Source organism: Microchirus variegatus (genome assembly GCF_963457635.1).
Source record: "Microchirus variegatus genome assembly, chromosome: 19".
Classification (NCBI taxonomy): Eukaryota; Metazoa; Chordata; class Actinopteri; order Pleuronectiformes; family Soleidae; genus Microchirus; species Microchirus variegatus.
Window position 1 is genome coordinate 21,381,251 of NC_139820.1, and position 25,306 is coordinate 21,406,556.

A 25,306-nucleotide genomic window follows, 5' to 3' on the forward strand; every position below is an offset into this window, starting at 1 on the left:
TGCTCATTTATTTTTCTTTCTTTAATAATATTCTTAAAACATGTAAATATTTTCTTAAGCAAACATGATTCGATTGCTATTCATGATTCACTTCAAACGTCAAACTTGACATAGAGTAGTTTGGATAAGAAAACGCCAGAAATATCTGCAGAAATGTGACGGATAGATCACTAAATTGTTCATTATTACATTATTGTCAGGTCATTATGTCATTATCTTATAGTAGATTATTAATATAAAATAGATTATTATACTGACGCGTTTACGCTTCTCTCTCTGAAGGAAAATCAAGACCAACTACTTCATCGTGTCGCTGGCGTTCGCCGACCTGCTCGTGTCGGTGCTGGTGATGCCGTTCGGCGCCATCGAGCTCGTGCACCAGCACTGGATCTACGGCGAGACGTTCTGTCTGGTCCGGACGTCGCTGGACGTCCTGCTGACCACGGCGTCCATACTGCACCTGTGCTGCATCGCCCTGGACAGGTAGGCACATGAACCTGTCTTTGCTCAGTTAGATTTAATAGCTCTCTGTTCAGGAGGTTATATTTTGGGTTCCGTCTCTGTATTTATTCAAAAACCACTGCGCTGACGTTCTTAAAAAACAAGAGGAGGGTTTGGAACGTCCCAAAGGAAAGCTCATTCATTTTTCATTAACCTTTCCTTCAGTGTTCGGTTTCATCTGACCCATTTTCCCAAAGCATGGATGTGGTGTTTTTCATCGTCCTCCTGCCGCACGAACACTGTTGCCAACTCCTCACTGAGTGAAGACGCTATTGGCTAAAAGTCGCTAAAGGACGTCATCACATTGGCCGTGTGTTTGTTAATTTAATGGACGCTGTAGGAGAGAGAGGAATAGACGAAAAAAGAACTTCTTCAAAGTACAGATTCTTTCTCCTTTATCTGGGCTTGGGACCTGCAAGAGTGTGGTAATTGATTTTATATTTACAGCCAGGACATCACTAAAGTGTGGCCACAAGTTACGTTTCCCGTTAGCACACATTAATAAGGCCCAGATTACCAATGCAAGTTACGTATACCGTAACCTTGCCTCACTAACACGTGGGCACAAGTTACGTATATCCCTTTGTTCCGCATTACTAATGCGTGGTCACAAATTACGTATACCGTAACCTTGCATCACTAAAGCGTGGCCACAAGTTATGTATCCCTTTTTTCCGCATTACTAATGTGTGGCCCCAATTAACGTATCCCGTTACTTCGCATTACTAAAGCGTGGCCACAAGTTACGTATCTCGTAATCTTGAATCACTAAAGCGTGGCCACAAGTTACTTATCTCGTAACCTTGCATCACTAAAGTGTGGCCACAGGTTACGTATATATCGTAACCTTGCATCACTAAATCGTTGCCACAAGTTACATATATCGTAACCTTGCCTCACTAACGCATGGCCACAAGTTGCATATCTCGTAACCTTGCATCACTAAAGTGTGTGCCACAAGTTTACGTATACTGTAACCTTGCATGACTAAAGCGTGGCCACAAGTTGCGTATCTCGTAACCTTGCCTTACTAAAGCGTGGCCACAGGTTACGTATACCGTAACCTTGCCTTACTAAAGCGTGGCCACAAGTTACGTATCTCGTAACCTTGCATCACTAAATCGTTGCCACAAGTTACATATATCGTAACCTTGCCTTACTAACGCATGGCCACAAGTTGCGTATCTCGTAACCTTGCATCACTAAAGTGTGGCCACAAGTTACGTATACTGTAACCTTGCATGACTAAAGCGTGGCCACAAGTTGCGTATCTCGTAACCTTGCCTTACTAAAGCGTGGCCACAGGTTACGTATACCGTAACCTTGCCTTACTAAAGCGTGGCCACAAGTTACGTATCTCGTAACCTTGCATCACTAAATCGTTGCCACAAGTTACGTATATCGTAACCTTGCCTCACTAACGCATGGCCACAAGTTGCATATTTCTTAACCTCGCATCACTAAAGTGTGTGCCACAAGTTGCGTATCTCGTAACCTTGCATCACTAAAGTGTGGCCACAAGTTACGTATACTGTAACCTTGCATGACTAAAGCGTGGCCACAAGTTGCGTATCTCGTAACCTCGCATCACTAAAGTTTGTGCCACAAGTTACGTATACCGTAACCTTGCCTCACTAACGCATGGCCACAAGTTGCATATCTCGTAACCTTGCATCACTAAAGCGTGGCCACAAGTTATGTTTCCCATTACCTAACATTGCTAATGCTTAGTCATGTACCGTGCAGTATTAATGCATGTCTGTGAGTTGCGTGCCCTATTCCCGTGCATTATTAATGCATGGCCACGTGTTTTAATAAAAATGAAGGACAACCCTTGAAGGCACAGATACAAGAGAAGTTTTAACTAAATTAATTAAAGGATCTAAAGATGCCGAGCTCAGCATCACAGAATTACACGTCAGGGGAGCTTTGCGCTCTTTTGTACATACATCTACCTCCACGCGCTGCAACAACACCACTTCCATTAGCGGTTCACAGCGCGGCGCTCACCCTTCATTACTCCCCAGTCCTCCCACCTCGTCCTTTATCTTCCAAACACTCCATCATCCTCTTACCATTCACTTTAATTGCCTGTTCCTTTTGTTGTTGCTCGTGTCAAGAACGCGTCTGCTGCTGATGTCGGTATCTTTTTCCTGCTCAGTCGCTCGTTGCTTGTAATTATAGTGATAAAGAAAATGAAGCAAACTCACGCTTTGTGCTTGCACTCACCTACGCCACGTTATTGTCTGGGAGCCGACAGCAGACGAGCCGCTCGCCGCCATCACCGTTACAGCGTGGAATCACTGGTAACAATCACGTCCATAATCAGTCAGTCTGCTGATTGTTATCAGGATGAATCAAGGACTTGTTTGGTCCATAAAATGTCACCAAAGACAGACAATGTTAAGAAAGCATCACGTCGTCATGACAAAAGTGTTCTTTTTCAACGCAATATTTAAAAGTAACTAACAGATAGATAAATTTAAGCTGATAACGTAAGCAGATAGATAGATAGATAGATAGATAGATAGATAGATAGATAGATAGATAGATAGATAGATAGATAGATAACTTTAAGCTGATAGATAGATAGATAGATAGATAGATAGATAGATAGATAGATAGATAGATAGATAGATAGATAGATAGATAGATAGATTACCTTATGCTAACAGATAGAACACTTTAAGCTAACAGATGGATAACGTAAGCAGATAGATAGATAGATAGATAGATAGATAGATAGATAGATAGATAGATAGATAGATAGATAGATAGATAGATAGATAGATAACTTTAAGCTGATAGATAGATAGATAGATAGATAGATAGATAGATAGATAGATAGATAGATAGATAGATAGATAGATAGATAGATTACCTTATACCTTAGATGTGAATAATTCATTTCAACATCAGAGATCTTTATTTGGCAATGTTCCTCAGCTGGAAGACGCAGTTTAAGGTTTAGCATTAAGGGTCAGTTTTAATTCAGTTCCAAGTGGCAAAGGACGAGAGGAAGGTGTAAAAAATAAGACACTGGACAGCATAAAACAATCGATATTCAGGCCAAGAGTCGCAAATAAACCTGTATAAATACCGTACGTCGATTGGATTTGCCTCATCGTAGTTTGACCTCGGCATTAGACACGCTTAGTTTAAGTACAGGTACAAGCTGTGTAAAGAAATACCAAGATCTTCTGCTTATGTCCACAGGATTGTGATTGCCAACTTCATTAGAATTAAATAAGGTTCAGGCTAAGTTCCTGCAACCTCACTTCCTACTGGTCATCAGAACTTACGCTCACCTTGTTTGAAACATCCAGACCATATGTCCTGTGAAATTTGTAGTGAAAGAGCAAAAAAAAAAGGCAGTCGTGTCCCCTGGTTCCCTCTCAGGCAGAAGCTCCAGGCTCTTCAGCTGTTCTGGTTCATGTCGGAGCCACAGTTTGGGCAGATCCTGCCCTCAGGCTCCACTCAGGGTCCCACACAGTAATCACCAGAGTCACTGAGCAGCTCCAGCTAATAGGTTTGTGTCAGAAGAACCTTTGCAGGACTTTAAACCTTTAACCCTGGACGTCAAAGAACAGGCCGTTCTAACACATGTTTGTTTTCACGGAGAGCACATTCTCGTCCATTAGCCGCGCGTGTCGTAAACACGCCAGGACTAAGAAGTCCTCGGCTGTAAACGAAATGACGACAACGCGGAGTCGCCGTGAACAAACGTCTGCAACGAGGAACAAAAGAAAGACTTAGAATAAGATGAAAATGTTTACGTGTTTGTGCAAAAACACTGTGGGGACTCTCAACGACGGCTAAATCCTCGTTTTACGGCCACTTCCGTTGTCAAAGAGCATGTTTATATCGATGCTGTTTACTGTACTTTAAGTGTTTCTTGGGTTTCACTGCTAAATAAAAACCCTTAATGAATTTTGCCTGTAAAGACACAAACCACAGCAAAATACACATATGCATATTTTGTACATGTGCACAGAAATTCATTGTTAAATTTACACTGTTCCATAGTTTAAATCCCAAAAATTGAAACTTGTGTCCATTTTTTGGCCTATTTGACCTTTTGTATGAGATTTAATGAATTTAAAAAATCTTATTTGCTCTCTGAGTCACTTTTTATGAGCAAACTGGAGACTCTGTGGCGTTCTAGCGTTTTAGCTAACTCTCTGTTGTTAGATTACCTCTCCCTGCGCACTACGCCTCCTCATGACCGTGTTTGTTTTCAATTGTTAGCTAACAGTTAGCGCTGCCAGAGTTCAATCATCAACAACACATTTCACCACCGTACGAATCCTTTTTAACTCCTGAGTTCTTTCTTTCATCATAAATAAGGTTTATATCTCAAAACTAAACAATTTTATTTCCAAATAATGTGAAATATCATCATAAATAAACCCTTTTCTCAGCCCCCTATGAGCAAACTAGACACTCAGTGGCGTTCTAGCGTTTGGCTAACTCTCTGTTGTTAGCTTACCTCTCCCTCCTCACCACCGTGTTTGTTTTCAATTGTTAGCTAACAGCTAGCGCTGCCAGAGTTGTATCATCTTTTACGCATATTTTAACAACATTTCACTGAAAACAACACATTTCACCACCGTCACGCCCTCTATCTTAGACTAGGCTAACGTTAGCTAACAGCTCTTTTATCATTTTTAACACATATTTTAACAACAATATTTCACTGAAAACAACACATTTCACCACCGTCACGTCCTCTATCTTAGACTAGGCTAACGTTAGCTAACAGTTAGCTCTTCTATAATTTTTAACACATATTTTAACAACAATATTTCACGGAAAACAACACATTTCACCGCCGTACGAATCTTTGACCACATCAGAAGAAGAATAACGTAAACACAGATGAAAAGTGTTTTATTTAGAGCGAGAAACAAATCGTGTACGATATTTGTACGACCTGCGTATAAATACTGTGTCATTGAAGAAGAAAACCAAAACAGGATGTGGACATAAAAATATGTCCCAGACATTTTATTTTCTCTACAGAGCAGAAGAAAAATCTTGTTTTTAATCAACTTGTAATGAGTATTTTTTATTCCACTTGGCTTTGTCGTCAGCCAGAGATTTTCTGTTTGCCTAAAAAACACTTTTTTGGAACGACAGCAGCACATGGCATTGGGCAAAGAAAAATATGTCTTCAAAACGTGTTAAGCAAACAAACTTGGTCGTATTTATAGGTAATGGAAGCCATTTTGTTTGTTTTCGTTGGCCAGAGATTTTCTGTCTTCTTTCTGCCAAAAAATGTTTTTTTTTACACTCATTCATTGCTTAATTAATTTGTTTCTTTTAAGTTTTAATCCCAAACATGATGGATTATCCTTCTACACACTGTTGTTTGTTCTTTGTGGAGAATAAAATCATGCGACGTCATCAGAATCCCTCGCGTCGGCCTCTAACGGCGTCGATCTGAGCTCACGTCAGCGACGAGGACGTGAAACGGTTTGTGTCTGTGGTTTTTTTGAAAGTTCAGCAGAAGAATAATGGAAGCGGAGGCCGCTGTCGTCGGTGCTGCTGACACACTTTTACCTCCATTGTTGTTCTCGGTGTAACCTGCGTCACTTCATGTTTCTCTCAGATCGGTTGAGTCATCAGCGTTTCTGTCATAATTCACCACCTGTTAAAACCAGACACTGTAAAAAAAAAGATCTTTTTAGGCTCTTAAAAACAAGGGAAACACACTTCATCCATACACAAACAGTATGGATGTAATTTGGAAAATCATAGTAATGGCATCTTATTTCTGCAGTAATCACCAAGTAATATTTAAAAAATACATATTAAAACTGTCTGATATACATGAGGATACGTTTTAATGTGTTTATCATCCGTTTTTAGGTGTAACCTTGAATGGAAGTCAACAGTAATTCTCATTTTCAAGCTATAATAATAAGAATATTACTGAAATAAATAACATGATTTTACTGAAACTGTAACCATCAAGCTCTGATTGGAAGCCAACAGTAATTTTCTTTTTTAAGTTATAACCTCAATATTATGATATTACTGATATAAACATGTTTTCACTGAAATATGATCTCCTTATAACCAATGTTACTGTCAAGCAGAAAATTACATCTTTTAATGATCTGCAAATCAAAAATGATTTCATAACAACATGATAGAGCTGAGCTGAAATACAACTTTGCGATAGTGAATTTTGTCATGTTGGGTTTTTAAGAGTGTGTTTTGTAGCTCAGCCTTTTGGTAAAAACTTAATAAAATGCAACAATTCTACTTTAAAAACACCTGACGTGTAACGCACAAACTGGACTGGAAATGCTAAACCGGAAAAATAAGGTCTATGGGATCGTGAAAGAAATGGTAAATGTTCTGTATTTATTTGGTGCTTTTCTAGTTTTAAACAACACTTTGGATTTGGTTTATTTTTATTCAGCGGTGAGTCAGGAAACTCAATATGAGAAGCCTGAAAGCAGCACAATATACAAACAAACAAACAAACATACTGAATTTTGTGATGTTGGGTTTGTAAGAATATTGTTTTATAGCTCAACCTGTTGATAAAAATGTTGTTTTCCTTATATTTAAAAATAATAAAACAAAGTGTATACTGGAAAATCTTGTTTTTCTACCTGCTGCGTAAGGCATCTTCTTCCTGGAAATGCTAAACTGGAAAAATAAGGTCTATGGGACTTAAAGAAATCAATACCTCAATACCAGGACCCTGAAAGCAGCACAGGCTAAATGGAATTCACTCATTCATCCAATGATGAAACCACTGTGTTGTTTTTGTCCTTGACCTTTCTTGACCTTCATGTGACCTTCTCCACGACCTTCACACCACAAACATGGTTCTTTGAGCTGGAGCACTCCCGAAAACAAATAAAAGGAAAATTAAACGGAGAAAAAAAAACAAAAACTGGAAAAGAAGCATCTGTTGCCTTCCTGTCGACTTCCTGTTTCAGCGGCTTGACTGACAGGAAACACCAGCTTCTGTGCGTGAGGCGAGGAAACGCAGAAGAAAACAGAGAAAGGAAGTGAACAGCTGCGGAATAAAAGCTCCTCATTCATCCAGCGTGAGCTGAAGGATGCTGAGACGAGCTGAATGGAAATGAATCAACACTAAAAATACCAGAACTGCCACGAGGAGGAGGAGGAAGAGGAGGAAGAAGAGGAAGAGGAGGAGGAGGCGATCACTGAAGAGGCTAATGTTCACCGAGGAGAAAGACAAACACCGAGGCTGCAGCAGAATACTGAAGAAAAGACGAATTAAGAGATAAAGAGCGAAGGAAAGATAAAGAAAAGTGACTTTTTTTCTTACTCCTTATATTTTCTATTGTTCTGTTCAAATACAAAGATCGCGATAGGGAAACTCGTCGTATTCTGTTTACGCTAAAGCTTTCAAAAGTAGTTTTCCTGCTATTTTAACGTCAACTTTGTCAGAGCGCTGAGGCCACGCCCCTTTGACGTAGAGAAAATCCTGTGAAAATTGTGCTAGCGCGATTTTTGTTTTTCCAAAATGGCCGACATCTGGGTGGGCGGAGCTAACGGGAGTGCGTTAGAAATTTGTTTGAAATCATGAGAGCAACGACTTTACCAAGTTTGGTTAAAATCGGTTAAAAACAACTATGTGCGACTTAGACGCGATAGAAAAAAGGCAAAACATTAGCATTTAACGTAATTTTTGGCAACACATTATTCTCTTTTTTATTTATTTCCTGACGAACTGATGAATGATTTTATAAATCCGAGCCCTTGATTTGTGATTTGTGATCGTGAACAGGCGAGAACATCTCTTAGATGTCGCTCTGTTGCTGTTGCTGAGCAGGGATTTGAATCCGCTCCAGAAAAACAGCGCTGCCATGTTTTTAAACTCACCCCAGGAACGATATATCATCCATCTTCTATCGCTTTATCGTCCACACGAGCTTTATCGAAAAGAGACGACGTCGTGTTTGTGGAAGTTCACGTACGATGTTACGCAAGACGAACGCAACGAACCTGAAGCTGCGAGAAATCTTCCAGAAATCAAAGCAAAGGCTTGTTGATCTTTGGAATCACCGACGTGAACGTTTTTCAGTTTTTTTATATTTTTATATATTTATCGTCACAGAAAAAACAACAACACACTGTGACACAACAACACAGACACACAAATGTTGTGTAGAATCCAGAGGGAACGGAGAATGTTTACAGTTCTCACGGTCGGGAGACGACGGCGTCTGAGCGCGACGAGAGTCTGAGTCTAATCTTCTCCAGGTTAACGTGTGTGTGTGTGCGTGTGTGTGTGTGTGTGTGTGTGTGTGTGTGTGTGTCTGCATTCACAAACATCCACACACACCGTTAAGAATCCGTCTGTAACCTTTCGACACACGCGACTATTTCGGGAAACCAAATAGAAAACAGTGACTTGACCTTTTTGTTTTTTCTTCTTCTTTGAATCACACACACACACACACACACACACACACACACACACACACACACACACACACACACACACACATACACACACACACACACACACACAGTGAAATGTCAGGCAGCACATGTAGGTAATGAGCTGAGATCACAGTTAAACTCTCACAGCGACTGACGATGACAAACTGTTTCTGTGACAGAGTCAAGTGTTAAAGCTGCTCTACGTCATTTTTACTGCTGTTGTTGTTATTATTCTGCATCTGTTTGGTTTTAATGAATGAAAACGATGTCATTCATTCATTCATTCATTCATTCATTGTTTGCCGTGTCCTTTAATCTGAAAACTGTCCTAAGACCTGAGAGTGAGGGAGCATTTGTGTGTATACAGCAGCAGAGCAGAGGCGGGAGGAGACGATTTCTGAAGGTTTTCATGGACGCTTTAATCTGAAAGAGTATGAGGAAACTCATAGACATAACGCATTCACAAGTCCCTTATCTTAACCATCACAACTTACTGCCTAACCCTTAACTTAAAACCAGATCTTAACCCTAAACCCAGGTCTTAACCCCATTGTCTTAACCCTAAAACTATAATCTTAACCCCAAAAATATATTCTTAACCCTAAAACCATGGTCTGAACCCTAAAACCAGGTCTTAACCCCCATTGACTTAACCCTAAAACCTGGTCTTAACCCTAAAACCAATGTATCTTGCCCTAAAACCAGGTCTTAACCCTAAAACCAGGTCTTAACCCTAAAACCAGGTCTTAACCCTAAAACCAGGTCTTAACCCCCATTGTCTTAACCCTAAAACTATAATCTTAACCCTAAAAATATATTCTTAACCCTAAAACCATGGTCTGAACCCTAAAACCAGGTCTTAACCCCCATTGACTTAACCCTAAAACCTGGTCTTAACCCTAAAACCTGGTCCTAACCCTAAAACCAGTTCTAACCCTAAAACCATGGTCTTAACCCCAAAACCACAGTCTTTACCCTAAAACCAGGTCTTAACCCTCCAAAATGCCATGTTAAGGACTGAATGTGAGTTTTTTTTAGGGTGTTCTCACAATGACACACACACACACACACACACACACACACACACACACACTCATACACACACACTCTCATACACACACACACACACACACACACACACACACACACACAGGTAAAAACTGCAGAAGCAGAGAATTTGTTTTTTCAAACAATCTGTGATTTCAGCTCTCTCTCTCTCTCTCTCTCTCTCTCTCTCTCTCTCTCTCTCTCTCTCTCTCTCTCTCTCTCTCTGACCCACTTTTCTTTTCTCTCTCATCTTTTCTCCTTTGTCCCATTTTCTCGTCTTTTTCGTTCTCTCTGTTTTCTCTCTCTCTCTCTCTCTCATCCTCCTTCCCTTTCTCTCTCTCTCTCCATTCATAACGTTCATCGCCAGCAAACGTATTAGTGAAATCACAACGTGACAGAAAACTGTTGTTCCTGCCAACACACACACACACACACACACACACACACACACACACACACACACACACACACACACACACACACACACACACACACACACACACACACACACACACACACACAGGTAGAAAGTATATAATAATATAATATGATATATACATATATATATATATATACTGTATAAATGAGACTCAGCTAAATCTCACTCTCATTGTTTGTTAACGACCAAAACACAACACAGTTTTTATAAAAATGTTGTTATTTCTGTGACTTTTTCCCTGTTTTTTCATATTTATTTATAATTAAACACAACTCATGAATATTCACTAGTTTTCAACAAGAAAGTCACTTCCAGTCTGGTGTTTTTTTACTTTATTTCTTATAATTAAACAATTAAATTTTGGAGCTTTTTATCATGGTTATATGATCATATCTTTAATACATTATCCAGCCTGGTAATAACATACTAATAGTTTGGTAACAAAGAGGTAACAACATTAACTTTATTACGTCATAACGTTATTTTCCCAAAGTCATATCCCAGTTATTATATATATGTTGTGTTTGTGTTTGTGTTTAATTAAGATTAATCTTAATCTTAATCTTATGTTATTTTTATTAGTGTCATAAATAGTTAAATAAATGAATATTACGCATAACATATTATTGTAATTTTGTTTTTATTGTTATTACCAAGTTATTACTTAGTAATAACGACAGAAATGAGCTGCTAATACCGTAATATTTCTTCTCTGTTCCTTAAAATAATAACCACACAAGTTTTACCCTTTAAAACATGAATTTACTCGTCGTGTTTTAATCTCGACTGTTTGTGTTGATTTTCCAGTTAAAGCCAAATCTTTTATATGGAATTTGTGTCAAAAAATGTACTTTATTGTGTTAAAAATAAAGAAAAATGTCTTTAACAAAACTGCAGCTGACAGGTTTTTCAGTCAAACCATAATAGAAAAAGAATTGATGCTCCTTCTTCTTCTCTCTGCTACGAGGTCAAAGGTCGCCTCCGTGTGACGCTCAATTGTCCGACTAATAAGAGTCACGGGGGACAAAAGACGAGGCGACGCCGTCCGTCTTTGACAAACTGAAGCGAACCGTCGTCGTTCTCTGCAGCAGAATTCACAGAAGTCAAGGCCGAGCCTGCGACCGTTTACTGAGCCGCGGGAAATGAAGCTGTCGGGATTTACGGCTCCGGATGATGTGGATTGTTTGAGTTCTGCAGACGATCTGTGACGGAGGACTGACGATTTACAAAAGAGAGAAGAAGAAGAACGAGGACGAAAGGTTAAACTGGAACACGAGAGAATGACAACAGGCAGAAATAGAACGACTGAAAAGACAAAGACAGAGGACACATTTTGCAAAGACGTTGGCGGCAAACGTTCGTCTCCTTTTGCCAAAGACATTTGAAATTTAAATGAGAAACAGAAAAGAAAGACATTATTTATTTATTGGACAAATTCATTTTGAATAACAGAGAATAAATGGTGAGAATAAATATCTCAACTCAAGTTTTCTTGATGAGAATCTTGTTTCTTTCTTTAGCTAAATTAGCTTGTGGCTAAATCTGGTACGAAGCATCTTTTTTCCTTTACTGAAGTTGATGTATTTTGTACACGATCCCTAACACAAATAAATGTAATAAACTAATAGAAAGTAAACTATTACTGTGTTTTCCTACCTGCAAAATTGAATTTTAACAACAAAAACGATTCTATTAGTATTGTTTTTTTAAGATTAAGTTCTCAAAATGTACTGTAAAGGAAAGCTGGACGATGGATAATATCTCTAAAGTATAAATAGCCATCTTTTTTAGTTTTCTTAGCATTAAGATTAATCTTTAAGCAGCTGATTCTGAAGGTCTGACTTAGAAAGAGATCGTCTGAAAACATCAGGGTATCGTCTGCGTAACGGCACACCTCAGATGTTATTAAGCCTTTTCCAATAGATATAATAATAATAAGCTAGAATAAGACAGAGAATGACAATAATCTGTATTTTAGAGCTTTGTTTTTATGTGAATGAGTTAAAGACTTGGTGTCAAACTTCAATACTTTTGTGGAATTGGCCGAACTTCCTTTTTGTCGCTGGAAATCAAAAATGTGACGTCTTTCGCTGTCAAATTTTGGAATCAAAATTGGAGTTGATTTCATCGTGAGTGAATCGGAATGCGGCATACCGTTTGACTGTTTGACAAAAAAAGCTTACGGAGATCGCGATTTATCGTCTCAAGGTGTTTGCGACAAGATGAGGAAAAGTTGTTTGTGTTTTGAGAGGCTGGTTCTTCTGAAGATCATTTAATGAAACTATTTTATGCTGTTCTTTAATGTAGCACTGAATAAATACGAGAGCCAACAATCAATATTCTGGTATTAACATATCATTTCAGTAGTAATAACTAAGTAATAACGCGGTAATAACAATAAAAACAAAAATGACAATCCTAATTTTTTGCAATATTCATTAATTTATTAATTCATTCCCATTTCCATATTTTAGTCGGGTTTCTTCATGAATTCATAACAACATGGTAAAATGACAGAAATTGACCCAAATTCAACGTTTTGGGTAAAAAATCCTCTTCTGTCTGTCGTCTCTCCTCAGATACTACGCCATCTGCTGCCAGCCGCTGGTTTACCGCAACAAGATGACGCCGATGCGAGTGGCTGTGATGATCGGAGGCTGCTGGGTCATCCCCACCTTCATCTCCTTCCTGCCCATCATGCAGGGATGGAACAGCATCGGCATCGACCACCTGGTGAGTCCAGTGGGTCCATGAACGAGCGTGGGGGGCTGGCGTTATAGGTCGGTAAAATCGATAGGTCAAATATACAGAAACCAGCCACTATTAGGTACATCTTGCACGTCCTGTGTTACTGTAGACGGACTTTTGCCGTCATTTCTTCCTTTGCAGTCGATCCTCTGAGGATTTTTTGCCCGTACGGGTTTTTGTTTACTCCGCCATGTTGGCAGGAAGCCTTTGTTTGTGAAGATGTGGCCGTTTTTTTATTTGTCAGCACATTTTGAATCCACAGAGATCAGGAGGGCAGATATTTTTGACAAACAGAATATAAATCCGACTCTTGAAAATACCCCCAGGCCTTGGAAACAGCCAGAGTGGACATTATTCCAAGTTGTTTCATCTCTCAGGGTCTTTGGTGATCTGGTAAAATGTCCTTTTGTTTGCTAGTTTTTCACTGTTTTTCTTTTGAAAACAGTCAGTAAAGACATTAAATGTCTGGTTTACATGTTGTCAGTAATGTAAATCTATGGATTTGAACGGAGCAACTTCCTGCCAAAAATGGCGTTGTTTTCATTCTTTGTGTTGCATACAAAACTGCTGAAACTCAAGCAGAGCCATTTCTTGCTATATGTCTTGCTATAGGGCCCCACAGCCACCAGGGGGGCCCCAAACTGCAAGTTCAAACTCATATTTTATTATTTTTTTGAGAATTAAAAGTACCTGTCTTTATTTGCATGTATTGGATGTATTATGCATAAGTGTTTGTGGGGTAATCAGAAAAAGTTAGGAATCTCTACCTCGAGTTTGAAAAAAATAGGGGCCCCCCAAATAGTATCTGGCATAGGGCCCCCAAACAGCTAGAAACGGCCCTGAACGCAAGGCTTGTGAGAGTCTGAAAAACGTCTGAAAACCACTTTTTGCCACACGGTAAAGACACAATATGTGTCCGTCCTGAACGCGAAGAACAAAGCGGAGAAGACGAGTGGACAGGTGCGTTTGGACAAAGACAGACGACTGCATCAGGACGAAGCTGCGAGATTCGTTCCCCCGAGCGGCGGCGGCGGCGGCTAACCTCGCTCACCTCGTCCAGCCTTTATCTGTATGCCAGAGGAAGTTTCGTTGCGAGCAGGCTGTCATCATCGTGACGGGTTGGCTCAATTTTTGGCAGCGTTGGCAGGAAAAGCGCACACACACAGACACACACACACACACACAGTTGACAGCACAACCGCAGTCTAAAGTTAGCGGCGTTAGCGTCTCTCTGTGGGTCTCATTAGCGCTGTTGAATATTCTGAGTAGCCCGTCGACTCTGGCACAAACCACAGATCCAAAACTACAAAACAACCGCAGCTCAGGTGTCGGCAGAGACTTTACAAACGCCTCGCGAAGTCAAGCCTTCTATACACTTTCCACCTTCGTCTGCTTTGGTTTCAAGGCTTTGGCCAAACGTGGCGATATCTTTGGTCGTGCCTCCAAATCGGTGATTTTGACGGTTTTGAGACCAAAGAAGTGTCCGAAATTCAGGACGAACATCTCCACGTCTACTGAAGAACAAACAGAAATGTTCGACTATTAATTTGGTCAGAGAGCGTCGTCGCTGGAAGAGTCGTGAGCGCGACGTTTGACGCAAGAATCAACGCTAACAATGCTGAGCTGTAGATTAAAGCTAAAAAGACTTCCTTAAAAATCCTTTAAAAACGTGCGTTAATCTCCAACATTTAGCGAAAGAAAATGTCTCAAATGTCAATATTTAACAGAGGAGTCTGTTGCGCAGGAAGTACTGAACGATTCTGTGAACGAATCGTTTTAAATCGACTGGTTCTAATGATTCAGTTTCACCGAAAACTCGTGCTGGGCACATTAACGGGGGTTAGCGGGGCTAACGGCATGTTTACGTGACTCCCGATTGTTAAAATGAGCCTCTAAAGTAACGCTAAACTTTAAAAACACACGTACGCTGGTTATTTGTAACGCTGCTCTTTACGTTTAATAAACAGACTACTCCAGTTCAACTGTAGGGGCGCTAAAGGAGCTAGCGCAGCTAATGGAGCTAACTGGAAAATGGTGTCACGCGTCTTTTTCCGTCAAGGAAACGTGTCATGCGTGCGTTAAAGACGCCGTATGAAAGAATGTGGCCAAAAACGGTTACTACATTCAAATTTAAAATACAGAGGTTTACTTTTAGGTTTCGTTGTTTTCTGACGTAACTGGCAACCCATGGTTGCTCGGCATCTGAGACTCTACTGACTGCAATGATTAGTAGGCTGCGGTAGGATGCTTACAGATACCGAATTTTGTTCAAATTGGATGAGGTTTATCCTTTTGTTCTTTAACAGTTTTCCCATCATAAGAGTGGGATTTCAAATACTGTGAACACACACAAACACAACAAGCTAACATTATTAGCACGTTTTCCCCGTGTTCTATATTTAAATGCTGTGGAAGACAAAGCTCAGAGCGAGCGTTAACACTTTAAAAATGTCGGCCCATTCATGAAAACGGCTTCACATTTACACAACGGGGAGTTTTTCGGCCCTCGTGCAGGAATATGAATCGATCTCCGCGTGATTCATCGCGGACGCCTCGAGCCGCGGGGTTTCCCGCCGAGATGAGATGAGATGATAGCGCAGGAGGAGGTAAAAAAACTGGGCTGGGACTTGACGGTGATAAATGTTGACGTGAGGAGCCGTGGCTTCTCCCCGAGGAGCCGTGTTCCTCTTTCACTCCACACTCTGAGAGCCAGAGCGTGGGATTTCTTAAGTGGCTTGTTTTCAAAGTCTGGAGGCATTTTTTTTTTTACGGCAGAGCTTTGGGGGAAGAGTTTTTCAGAGATTTAACATCTGGTTACTTTGGGACATTCTTCAAACTGAAGAAGAGACGGGGATGATATCGGACAAAGAAAAAAGTGAATTCCAATACGAACAATAATAATAATAATAATAAAAAAGCTCCTAAAAGTCACATTAATACCACTCGAAGCACAGTAAATAGCTGAGTCATGTTACAGTCTGCTGTCTATGAAACCTTTATGGGAGGAGAATGTTTGTGTTTGTGAGATGTCTGGTTATATTTAAGCTGTAAATGCAACAGCATTAATGTGTTTTTTTAACAGTTCAGTGGTTTAAAAAATGGAAAACAAGTCAATCAAACTGGTTTTGGGCCATAATCAAGGCTATTCCCAATGGTCAACCAGTTTAATATTGGGTTTAAATTGGTTTATGAACAGTTAGAAATGTCATTAATGCTCTATGGGCCCCATAACCCGGAAATAAATGCGGAAGTCTGAAGGGCGGCGCTCTTTCCATTCATGTAATGCATTCATGGGTGTCCACCACCTCACGTCTCTCTCCGGTCTCTTTTCCCAGATTGAGCAGCGGCGCCACAGCGAGGGCAGCAACTCCACGTCCTGCGTCTTCATGGTCAACAAACCGTACGCCCTCACCTGCTCCGTGGTGGCCTTCTACATCCCGCTGGTCCTCATGGTGCTGGCCTACCAGAGGATCTACATCACGGCGCGGGCCCACGCCCTGCAGATCAGCATGCTGCAGCGGGCCGGCGGGGCCGGCGGCGCCGGCGTGGACTCCGCCGACCACCAGCGCAACCACCGCATGCGGACTGAAACCAAGGCGGCGAAGACGCTGTGCATCATCATGGGCTGCTTCTGCCTGTGCTGGGCGCCGTTCTTCGTCACCAACGTGGTGGACCCGTTCATAGACTACACGGTGCCGGACAAACTGTGGGCCGCCTGCCTGTGGCTGGGCTACATCAACTCCATGCTCAACCCCATCCTCTACGCCTTCCTCAACAAGTCCTTCCGGCGTGCCTTCCTCATCATCCTGTGCTGCGGCAGGAAGAGGTACCGCAGGCCGTCCATCCTGGGCGCCGGCGCACCCTGCACGGCCACGCAGATCAACGGCTCCACGCATGTACTCAAGTAAGTCGTTTTACAAGTCTGGTTGATAGCAGTGCTGGGCGCGTTAGCGGCGTTAGCGGCGTGCGGACTGACCGGAAATAGACGTGCGTGACGTCATGTTGGCGTGACTCCCAATTGTTAAAATGAGTCTCTAAAGTAACGCTAAACTTTAAAAACAGAGGCACACATACGCAGTAAAGAGCTAACGGCGTTAACGCTAACGCACATTAACGCATGATGCGTTTCCACGACGACTAAGCGGAAAACACGCGTGACGTCATGTTTACGTGACTCCCGATTGCTAAAATTAGTCTCTAAAGCAACGCTAAACTTAAAAAAAAAAAGGGGCACACATACGCAGTACGGGGCTAACGGCGTTAACGCCAACGCTAGCGCACATTAACCCATGACGCGTTTTCATGATGACTGACCGGAAAAATACGAAGATGTTTACGTGCCGTGGCACCAGAGTCCAGGCACCGTTTACCAGTTAGTGCTGTTAGCTACGTTAGCTCCTTTAGCGCCGGTTAGCTGCGCCTACAGTGGAACTGGAGCGGTCTGTTTATTAAAGGAAAAGAGCAGCGCTAACAAATAAGCAGCGTACCTGTGTACTGCGTATGTGTGCCTTTTAAAAGTTTAGCGTTAGCTTTAGAGACTAATTTTAACAATCGGGAGTCACGTAAACATGACGCTTGGCGCTGTTAGCGCTAGTTGTTTTGGCTGAAATGGTCGTAATTACATTCAGAGGATGAATTTGGGGTTTGTGAGATGGGGAAGTTTGGAGAAGGAGACGTTTGTTTTGTTCAAAAACTGGAACTTTATTCTTTTTTCAGTTGTTTGGTAACGACGGTGCAGTTATTCACATTCAGTCGTTCTTGGAAAATCCTCATTCTGCTTTTTTTCACCATTGTTGTTGTTTGTAACTCAGCAACAGCTGCAAAGAAGGGAATACACTTCCTGTTTCGACCTGGATGGTCACATGATGATATTGAGGTGTGTTAGTTTGGGAGCATTTCTGCTGATGTGACGTCTGCACAGACCTGGATTACGTTGGGATTAGGTCAAACGGACGCTCTCTAAACTGACAGTAGGTGAATGGTTCATTCCTCTCTGTGATGGACTGTTGACCTGTCCACGACGTGACCTTGTTTTTCATCCTGTGTCAGCTGAGATTGGATAAAGTGGTAGAAGATGGATGGAGGTGGAGTGATGGATGTTTCCTTTGTATCAAGAACGAACCAATGGGCGACTGACCAATGATTTATGGACGTTAACAAAGAGCGATATTTTCTGCCTTTATTTAAGGAAATGGTCTGTTGTTTCTTATTCTTATGTTTTGACTTTTTTTGGATTTAAATGGACATAGAGTTACAGTATGTTGCTTTTACACCACTATAAAAGGATAAAAGCAGACGTCTCAACGTCAAATTCTATCACGATATAGCAATAATGCTATATCCATTTTTCCTCGTTTTCTGAAGCATTTACAGTCTGAAAATGGGATTTAGAGCAAGGAAACGTCTGGAAACCCTGATGTAGTCCGACCATGAAGTGTTGTATTCTATGAAATATAACAGCAAATGACACAAAAAATGCTTCACTTAAATAGAAATTATTCAAAAAACATGAATGGTTCATGGTTACGTACGCCGTAAAGTCGCTCAGTCTGACAATCTGACATCACAGAAAATTGTAGCTAAAACTCATCAACAATGTTTGTTTGTTTGATTAATAGTTGATTTGTACACTCATTTCATGTGAAACGGTGAATTCAGTCCTTAGTCCAGTTTGTGTTTTATTTGTTAAACTTTAGTTCCTCGTCATCTATTATCCCAAGAACATAAACTTTTATATCCAAAAACACAATTACAAATAACAGATAATATTATATGAATCATAAAAAAATACTCTCGACCGTGTGTTTCCAATTCAAAATATTAACAATTAAATATTGATTGTTTTCCACAATAAAATCACCACTTTGCAAGACAAACAAAAGACAATAAGACAAACAAAACATTAAATGAACATAAAATGCAACATAAGTTAAGTTTGAATTGGCTTTTTTTTCCCGTCTGTAGCTGTTTTCTTATTTATATTTGAGTGTTGAGTTGTTTTATTTTGTAGTTTTGTTACGTTGAGAAACAGAAAAACCGCTGAAAGAAAAGAGGAGGAAAGGAAGAACCCTAGTGAACAAGGTAAGGAGAGGAGACGAGGAGGAGAAGGAAAGGGAGGAAAACCAGGTAGTAAAATTAAAGAGTGAGTGATAGTGAGAAGAGAAATAAAAGTTAATGGAGTGAGAAGAGGTTTTATTGAAGGTAATTGGAAAAGAAGAGAGAGAGAGAAAGTAGGACAGGAAGAAAGAAGCCGACTGAGAGTAAAAGAGGAGGAAATAAACTTATATAATATAATATATTAAAGGGAAATAAAAGTAAAGTAAAGATAAAAAATGAAGGAGGGATAAACGAGAAGATCTGGAGGGAATAAGTCTGAGGGGAAGAAAGAAGACAATTTCCCGCTCTTTTGTCATACGAAAAAACACGGCGTTTGTCTTTTTCACGGTTAAAAAAAAAACATCAGTAGAAAATACATCATAAATCATATATTTCAACCATGTCTGTGGAGACGCTGCTTTCTTTACTCGCCGGTTTCCATGGCGACCGCTGTTGAGCGACAGCTGAGCGCACTCCCGCTGTTAGCTCCCGCGGTTAGCTGCTAATTAAGACGATTCACGCTCAGCGGTGAACAAACGCTAAAACAAGACAACAAGGTCAGAATGTTTGACATTGATCCGTCGTATTCTGTCTTAATAACACATTTAAACTGCTTTATTTAACCGCGACGCGGCCGTTTGTCAACCCTGCACCAAAGTCCGTTGAGAAAATCAGTGATTTTAGCTAACGGGGAAACAGGAGATACTGGTGCACTGCTGCCTCCTGTGGCCACTTTGTGTCACTGAGGTTAATGTGAAGAAGGATTTTAAACTCTGAAATCACAAATATAATATATGTAAACTTAGTAATGAAGGCAGCGGTGGATCAACAACTGCTGTTCACCACTTTGTAAAATCGCTGATTTTCTCTATGGACTTTGGTGTGTGCGGAGTGTGCGTTATCTAAATGCTTCGTCCGTATTTCCGGGTAAAAAGTAGCCGGTATCATGTTTTCGTATCACGTAAAAGTTTCTGGTGACATATTTGTTGGAATCGAGATATAATTTTGTTTTTCCGGCTTTAAAAACTGTTACACAAGTACAAATATCTCCTGAAACCTTGAGAACAAAGAGCAATTATGTGACACAAATAATAAGACGCAGAGACATAATACGAGGAACTAATTAGCAAAAACAAATAAAAGCTTCGTAAAATACCTCGGATAGTGTGGATGAGAAACACTTGAGGTTCAGATGTGTTTTTAATTGGCCTGTTGAAGCTGAGATGACTCACATTTTAGTGACATTTAGTGATATAAATAAACACATTGTGTTTTACCTATGAACACATTAAAAGATGATAATAATTCCTCTTTCAGACGCCGTCGTATTGTTCATCATATCTTTTTCATCTTATCAGGAGATACGAGGATGATGATGATGATGATGATGATGACAATAGGATGTGATTGGTTTCACTTCACTCCAGTGTTCACACTTCGGCAAAATCAGGAGCGTTTGAGTGCGGAGAAGACGTTAGAATAAAGAAAACAATGCTGATTTCAGGCTCCGTTACGCGCTCGTCAATCGAAATAATGACGACAGGTGAGAAGAGTTAGCAAATTAGCTCTTTATGTGACACCAACCAAAAAAAAAAAACACAGACTTTAATTATCACAAGTCATGCAAAACCAGTCAATTTAATACAGACAATGAATTAAAAATCAGTCCCAGCTGGGAAATAAACAGTCAGTCAATCTGGCAGCACAGTGTGTGTGTGTGTGCGTGTGTGTGTGTGTGTGTGTGTGTGTGTGTGAGAGAGAGAGTGCGGATGGAGATAATCCCTCAATCCCACTCCACACTTATGTTCCTGCGTTGAAAATATTTGCAAACCTCTTAAGAAATAATTTAGATTTTTTTTTTAAATTCAGGAAATGATCCATTAAAAAAAGTATCTCCGAATGACTTGAAACTTGCCATCATAATAGTTGGCATCGCCCTGAACAAGGATCTGTTGAAAATATTTGCAAACCTCTTAAGGAAATTTTTTTATGGATTTTTGAAATTCAGGAAATGATCCATTTGCCCTGATGCACTTTGACAGAGAGGTGACTCTCTTCTCAAAAAAAAAAGTATCTCGGAATGACTTGAAATTTACCATCATAATAGTCGGCATCACCCTGAACAAGGATCCGTCGAAAATATTTGCACATATTTAACACATGCCGCTAACACATGACGACTGACCGGAAAAAGAAGTACATGCCTCCTGATTCTTAAAATGAGTCTCTAAAGTAACGCAGTTTTTCCGGAGTCCAGGCACCGTTTACCAGTTAGCCCCTTAAGCGCCGTTAGCGCACCTACAGTTGAACTGGAGCGGTCTGTTTTTAAAGTTTAGCGTTACTTTAGAGACTCATTTTAACAATCGTGACATCACGTAATTCTTTATTCACCGAGCGTCACTTACTTATTTACATTATTTTATCATATCTATCGTCTTGTTTATCACGTAACCGTCCAACGGTTCACGTTACAGGCGTCACACTTGGCAGTTGACTTGGCGCCAGTGTTCGCATCGCCGACTTTGACGTAGTTCGGATAAGAAATGCGACAGATATGACGCAAAAAGGAGGCGCCGCTGTCCCGTAGCGTGGAATCCCGACAGAATCGGAAGCAAGTGTTTAAAAGATAAGAAATATGAGTAACATCGCCTTTGATAGGATTGAAAACATAATCCTGACGCAGATTATGGTCCCAGCAGGTTGTTATATTTAACTTTTAAATTAAACGTGACATTTTCTTTTTTTGATTGATTTCAAAGTCTTTATCTGTAATTACATTTTTAATGAAGCGACACGAATCTTACAGCACACACTCCACATCTCCCAACTTTAGCCTATTATTTTTTTTTTTTTTTAATTGGCTTTGCCTGTTTCAATTTGGTGTCAAAAAAAAAAGAAAATCAAAAATCAAACAGCAGCGACTCATTTCTACATTTCTGCGAGAAAAATTCATCATCGTAGAGACGCAGCGAGCAATTAGCTTCAGCAGCCGGAGCATAAAATAGAGCGGAGGGAAGCAGCGTGAGCTCGACGTCAGGCGGTGAAACCACCGACTGAGGATGTGAAGTGAGTGTGATTGGAAATGATTTCCCCCCCAAAAAAAGGTAAATTAACCAATAAATATGAAGGAGAGAAACCTTGGAATGATGTCTTTACGATCCTCAGGGTTTCAGCTCGGCGAAGAGGCTCTAAACTCAGCAGGTGGAGTTTTTACTGGAGAAAAAAAACTGGATTATTACATGATTCACTCACTTCTCTCCAGCTGAAAATATTAGCGTTAAATTAAAATAAACAGCTGCTGCTGCTGGTAAATGTTATTCTGTTTGAATTCAAGCCACTTGTTCCTGGTCCCATTACGGACATTTCCTGAAAATTTCATCCAAATCCGTCCGTGATTTTTTGAGTTATGTTGCTAAAATACAAACGAAAACATATGGCTCCTTGTTGAAGGTCAATTCTGTTTATTTGCCCATAAATAACATTATTTTTTAGTTGTTGAAAGATATGTAAAGACAGCCGGTCTAACGCATGTCTTAACTACTTTTAAACCCGCAATAAAACTGACTTTTACAGCCGGAAACTGAAGTTTGTGAACGGCTCATTCCTCGCAACCAAAGTCCATAGAGAAAACAAGCGATTTTACTAAACAGCAAACAGGAGTTGTTGATCCACGGCTGACTTCATCAGTAACTTCAAATGTGGTATTTTGAGTCTTTGGTGTCTTTGGTGTTTGGAATCCTTTGTTCACATTGACCTCAGTGACATGAAGTGACCACACGAGGCAGCAGAGGACCAGCAGCTCCTGTGTCCTCCATGAGATAAAAACGATGATTTTCTCTATTGACTTTGGTGCAGGGGAGAATGAGTGGTTTATAACTAACTGAGTGTAAACACAACAAGGAAATTCCTGGTAATTTTCCAAAACATTTCTATGGGATTGAGAACTTTAATTTGGGAATTTTGGAAATATTCCAAATTGGAAACTTTCCATTGGAATTAATGGGAATTTTTGCAACTCCAATGATGATAAATAATAAAACTCATGATGATGAAAAAATATTTATTATTTATTTATTACTTAGTGAAGACACATCTTACATTAACCATCACACCTCAGTCCTTAACCCATAACCCAAATCTAACCCTAAAACCAGGTCTTAACATCTTTAAAAATCCCTTTAAAGTCATGGGGAAGAGACACAATGTCCTCACAAAGATATAAACACACACACACTCCTGTCTTGCCTGCTGTCAGTGTAAACTAACCTTGTTTTTCCTTTTTTTTTCTCCCTCCTTTCATCCTCCTCCTCTCATGTTTCCCCCCTTTGTTCCCCTTTATTTTCCCGTTTTTCTTCCTCATCCCCCTCTCCTCCTCGTCCTCCTCATCCTCCTCCTCGTTCTCCTCCTCCTCCCTCTTTTGTTACCTTTTATTCTCCTAATTTGCTTCATCCTTTGCTTATCTAACCCTTTTTAATTCTGTCTCTCTGAATCATTCGTTCTCTAATTCCCTTTGACCATCGCTGCGTAATTCATTCTCCATTTTGTTCATCATCGTCCTCCTCCTCTTCTTCCTCCTCCTCCTCCTCCTCCTCGTCCTCCTCTTCTTCCTCCTCCTCCTCGTCCTCATCCTCCTCCTCTTCTTCCTCCTCGTACTCCTCTTCCTCCTGCTCCTCCTCCTCTTCTTCCTCCTCCTCCTCGTCTTCCTCCTCGTCCCCCTCTTCCTCTTCCTCTTCCTCTTCCTCCTCCTCCTCCTCCTCCTCCTCCTGTCTCTCCAGTGGCTGCTCCTCTGCCTCCAAGCTCCTGCTCTGGTTCTGCAACACCAGACCAGTGCCTGTCTAGCTGCTGTTTGTGTAGAGCGTCTCCAGGCTCTGATATCAAGTGAGTCTGCAGCCTCACACACACACACACACACACACACACACACACACACACACACACACACACACACACACATGATTACATGTCATTACTCTACAGATTTACGACGCTAACGCGGCCGCTGCGTCTTTATTGGTCTCGTGAGTTGATTGAATTACGGTGTTTTTACAGTTGACAGTAAACGTCACTGAATCAGTGAATGTGATTTAATTTCAGGCTGAATTTAGGCGGCTGCTTCTCCGTCAATCAGCAGATATAGTTCGATAAATATGACTTTTACTGTTTTTTTACAGACAAAAGTGAATGAAAAACAGAAACTAATGCTTTTCACTGCATTGAATCAGCGTCATTTTATCAAAATGACTGAGTTTCTCCTTCTTTTTTAGCAACTTCCTGTGTGCAGATTTTGAAAAATCAGTCTGAATTGTTCACGATGATCACCGAATCCAACTTTATTTATAAAGCACTTTAAAAACAGCTGAAACAAAGTGCTGTACATCACAGATAAATAAACAAAACAAATAAAATGTGTGATTAATAGACCTAAGAACAAACGATAAAACAATCATAATACTGTCGAAAATAAAAAAAAACAGCACAAATAAACAGGTCATACAATAAAAGTATAAACTATAGTTGGAGAAATAACTATAAAAATAAAACCTGAGTTTGTTCCCGTTCAGTTTTGGTAAAAATCAATTTTCAAAGTTTCTTGTATTCAGTCTCAACACGGCGTCTCCGGTGAGTTGTCGTCAACAATACAACAACAAAAAAAAAATCAACAAACTGTAAAAACGTGAACACCGCGATCGGTCGATCGGAGACGCCGACCCTCTGCGACCGTCGTGTGGAGGACGGCGTGAACAGAAGGTGAATGAGTGAATTTAATCGTCTTCTCCGCCTGTTTCTCTCTTTTGTGTTTTCAGACTTTTATTTTCTTTGTGTTGCTTCAGTGAGACCTGTCTGCTCACATTATTGATCCCACTCAGACGCCTGGAAGGAAAATCCGCAGAGAAAACTATTATTTTCTTTGGCACAATATAGAGATATATATAAAATTTCTTCTTCTTTTTAAAAACAAGTTATCATCTTCAACCCTAAAATGTTACATATGGCGACCCAGTGTCGCACAGACAGGGTATCCGCGGGGTCTTAAAAAGT

At 40.4% G+C, this 25,306-nt stretch overlaps 1 protein-coding gene across 1 annotated transcript in view; it reads left to right on the top strand.

Annotated features, from left to right (window-relative positions):
* htr4 (5-hydroxytryptamine receptor 4) overlaps positions 1 to 25,306 on the top strand; it is a gene marked incomplete at its 3' end in the record, with an annotated part of 72,170 nt that overhangs the window by 34,919 nt on the left and 11,945 nt on the right. Inside the window, exons 3-5 of the mRNA XM_083905918.1 lie at positions 283 to 483; positions 13,003 to 13,156; positions 16,507 to 17,075. Coding sequence (XP_083762044.1) covers positions 283 to 483; positions 13,003 to 13,156; positions 16,507 to 17,075 — 924 coding nt within the window. The remainder of the gene's footprint in view (positions 1 to 282; positions 484 to 13,002; positions 13,157 to 16,506; positions 17,076 to 25,306) is intronic.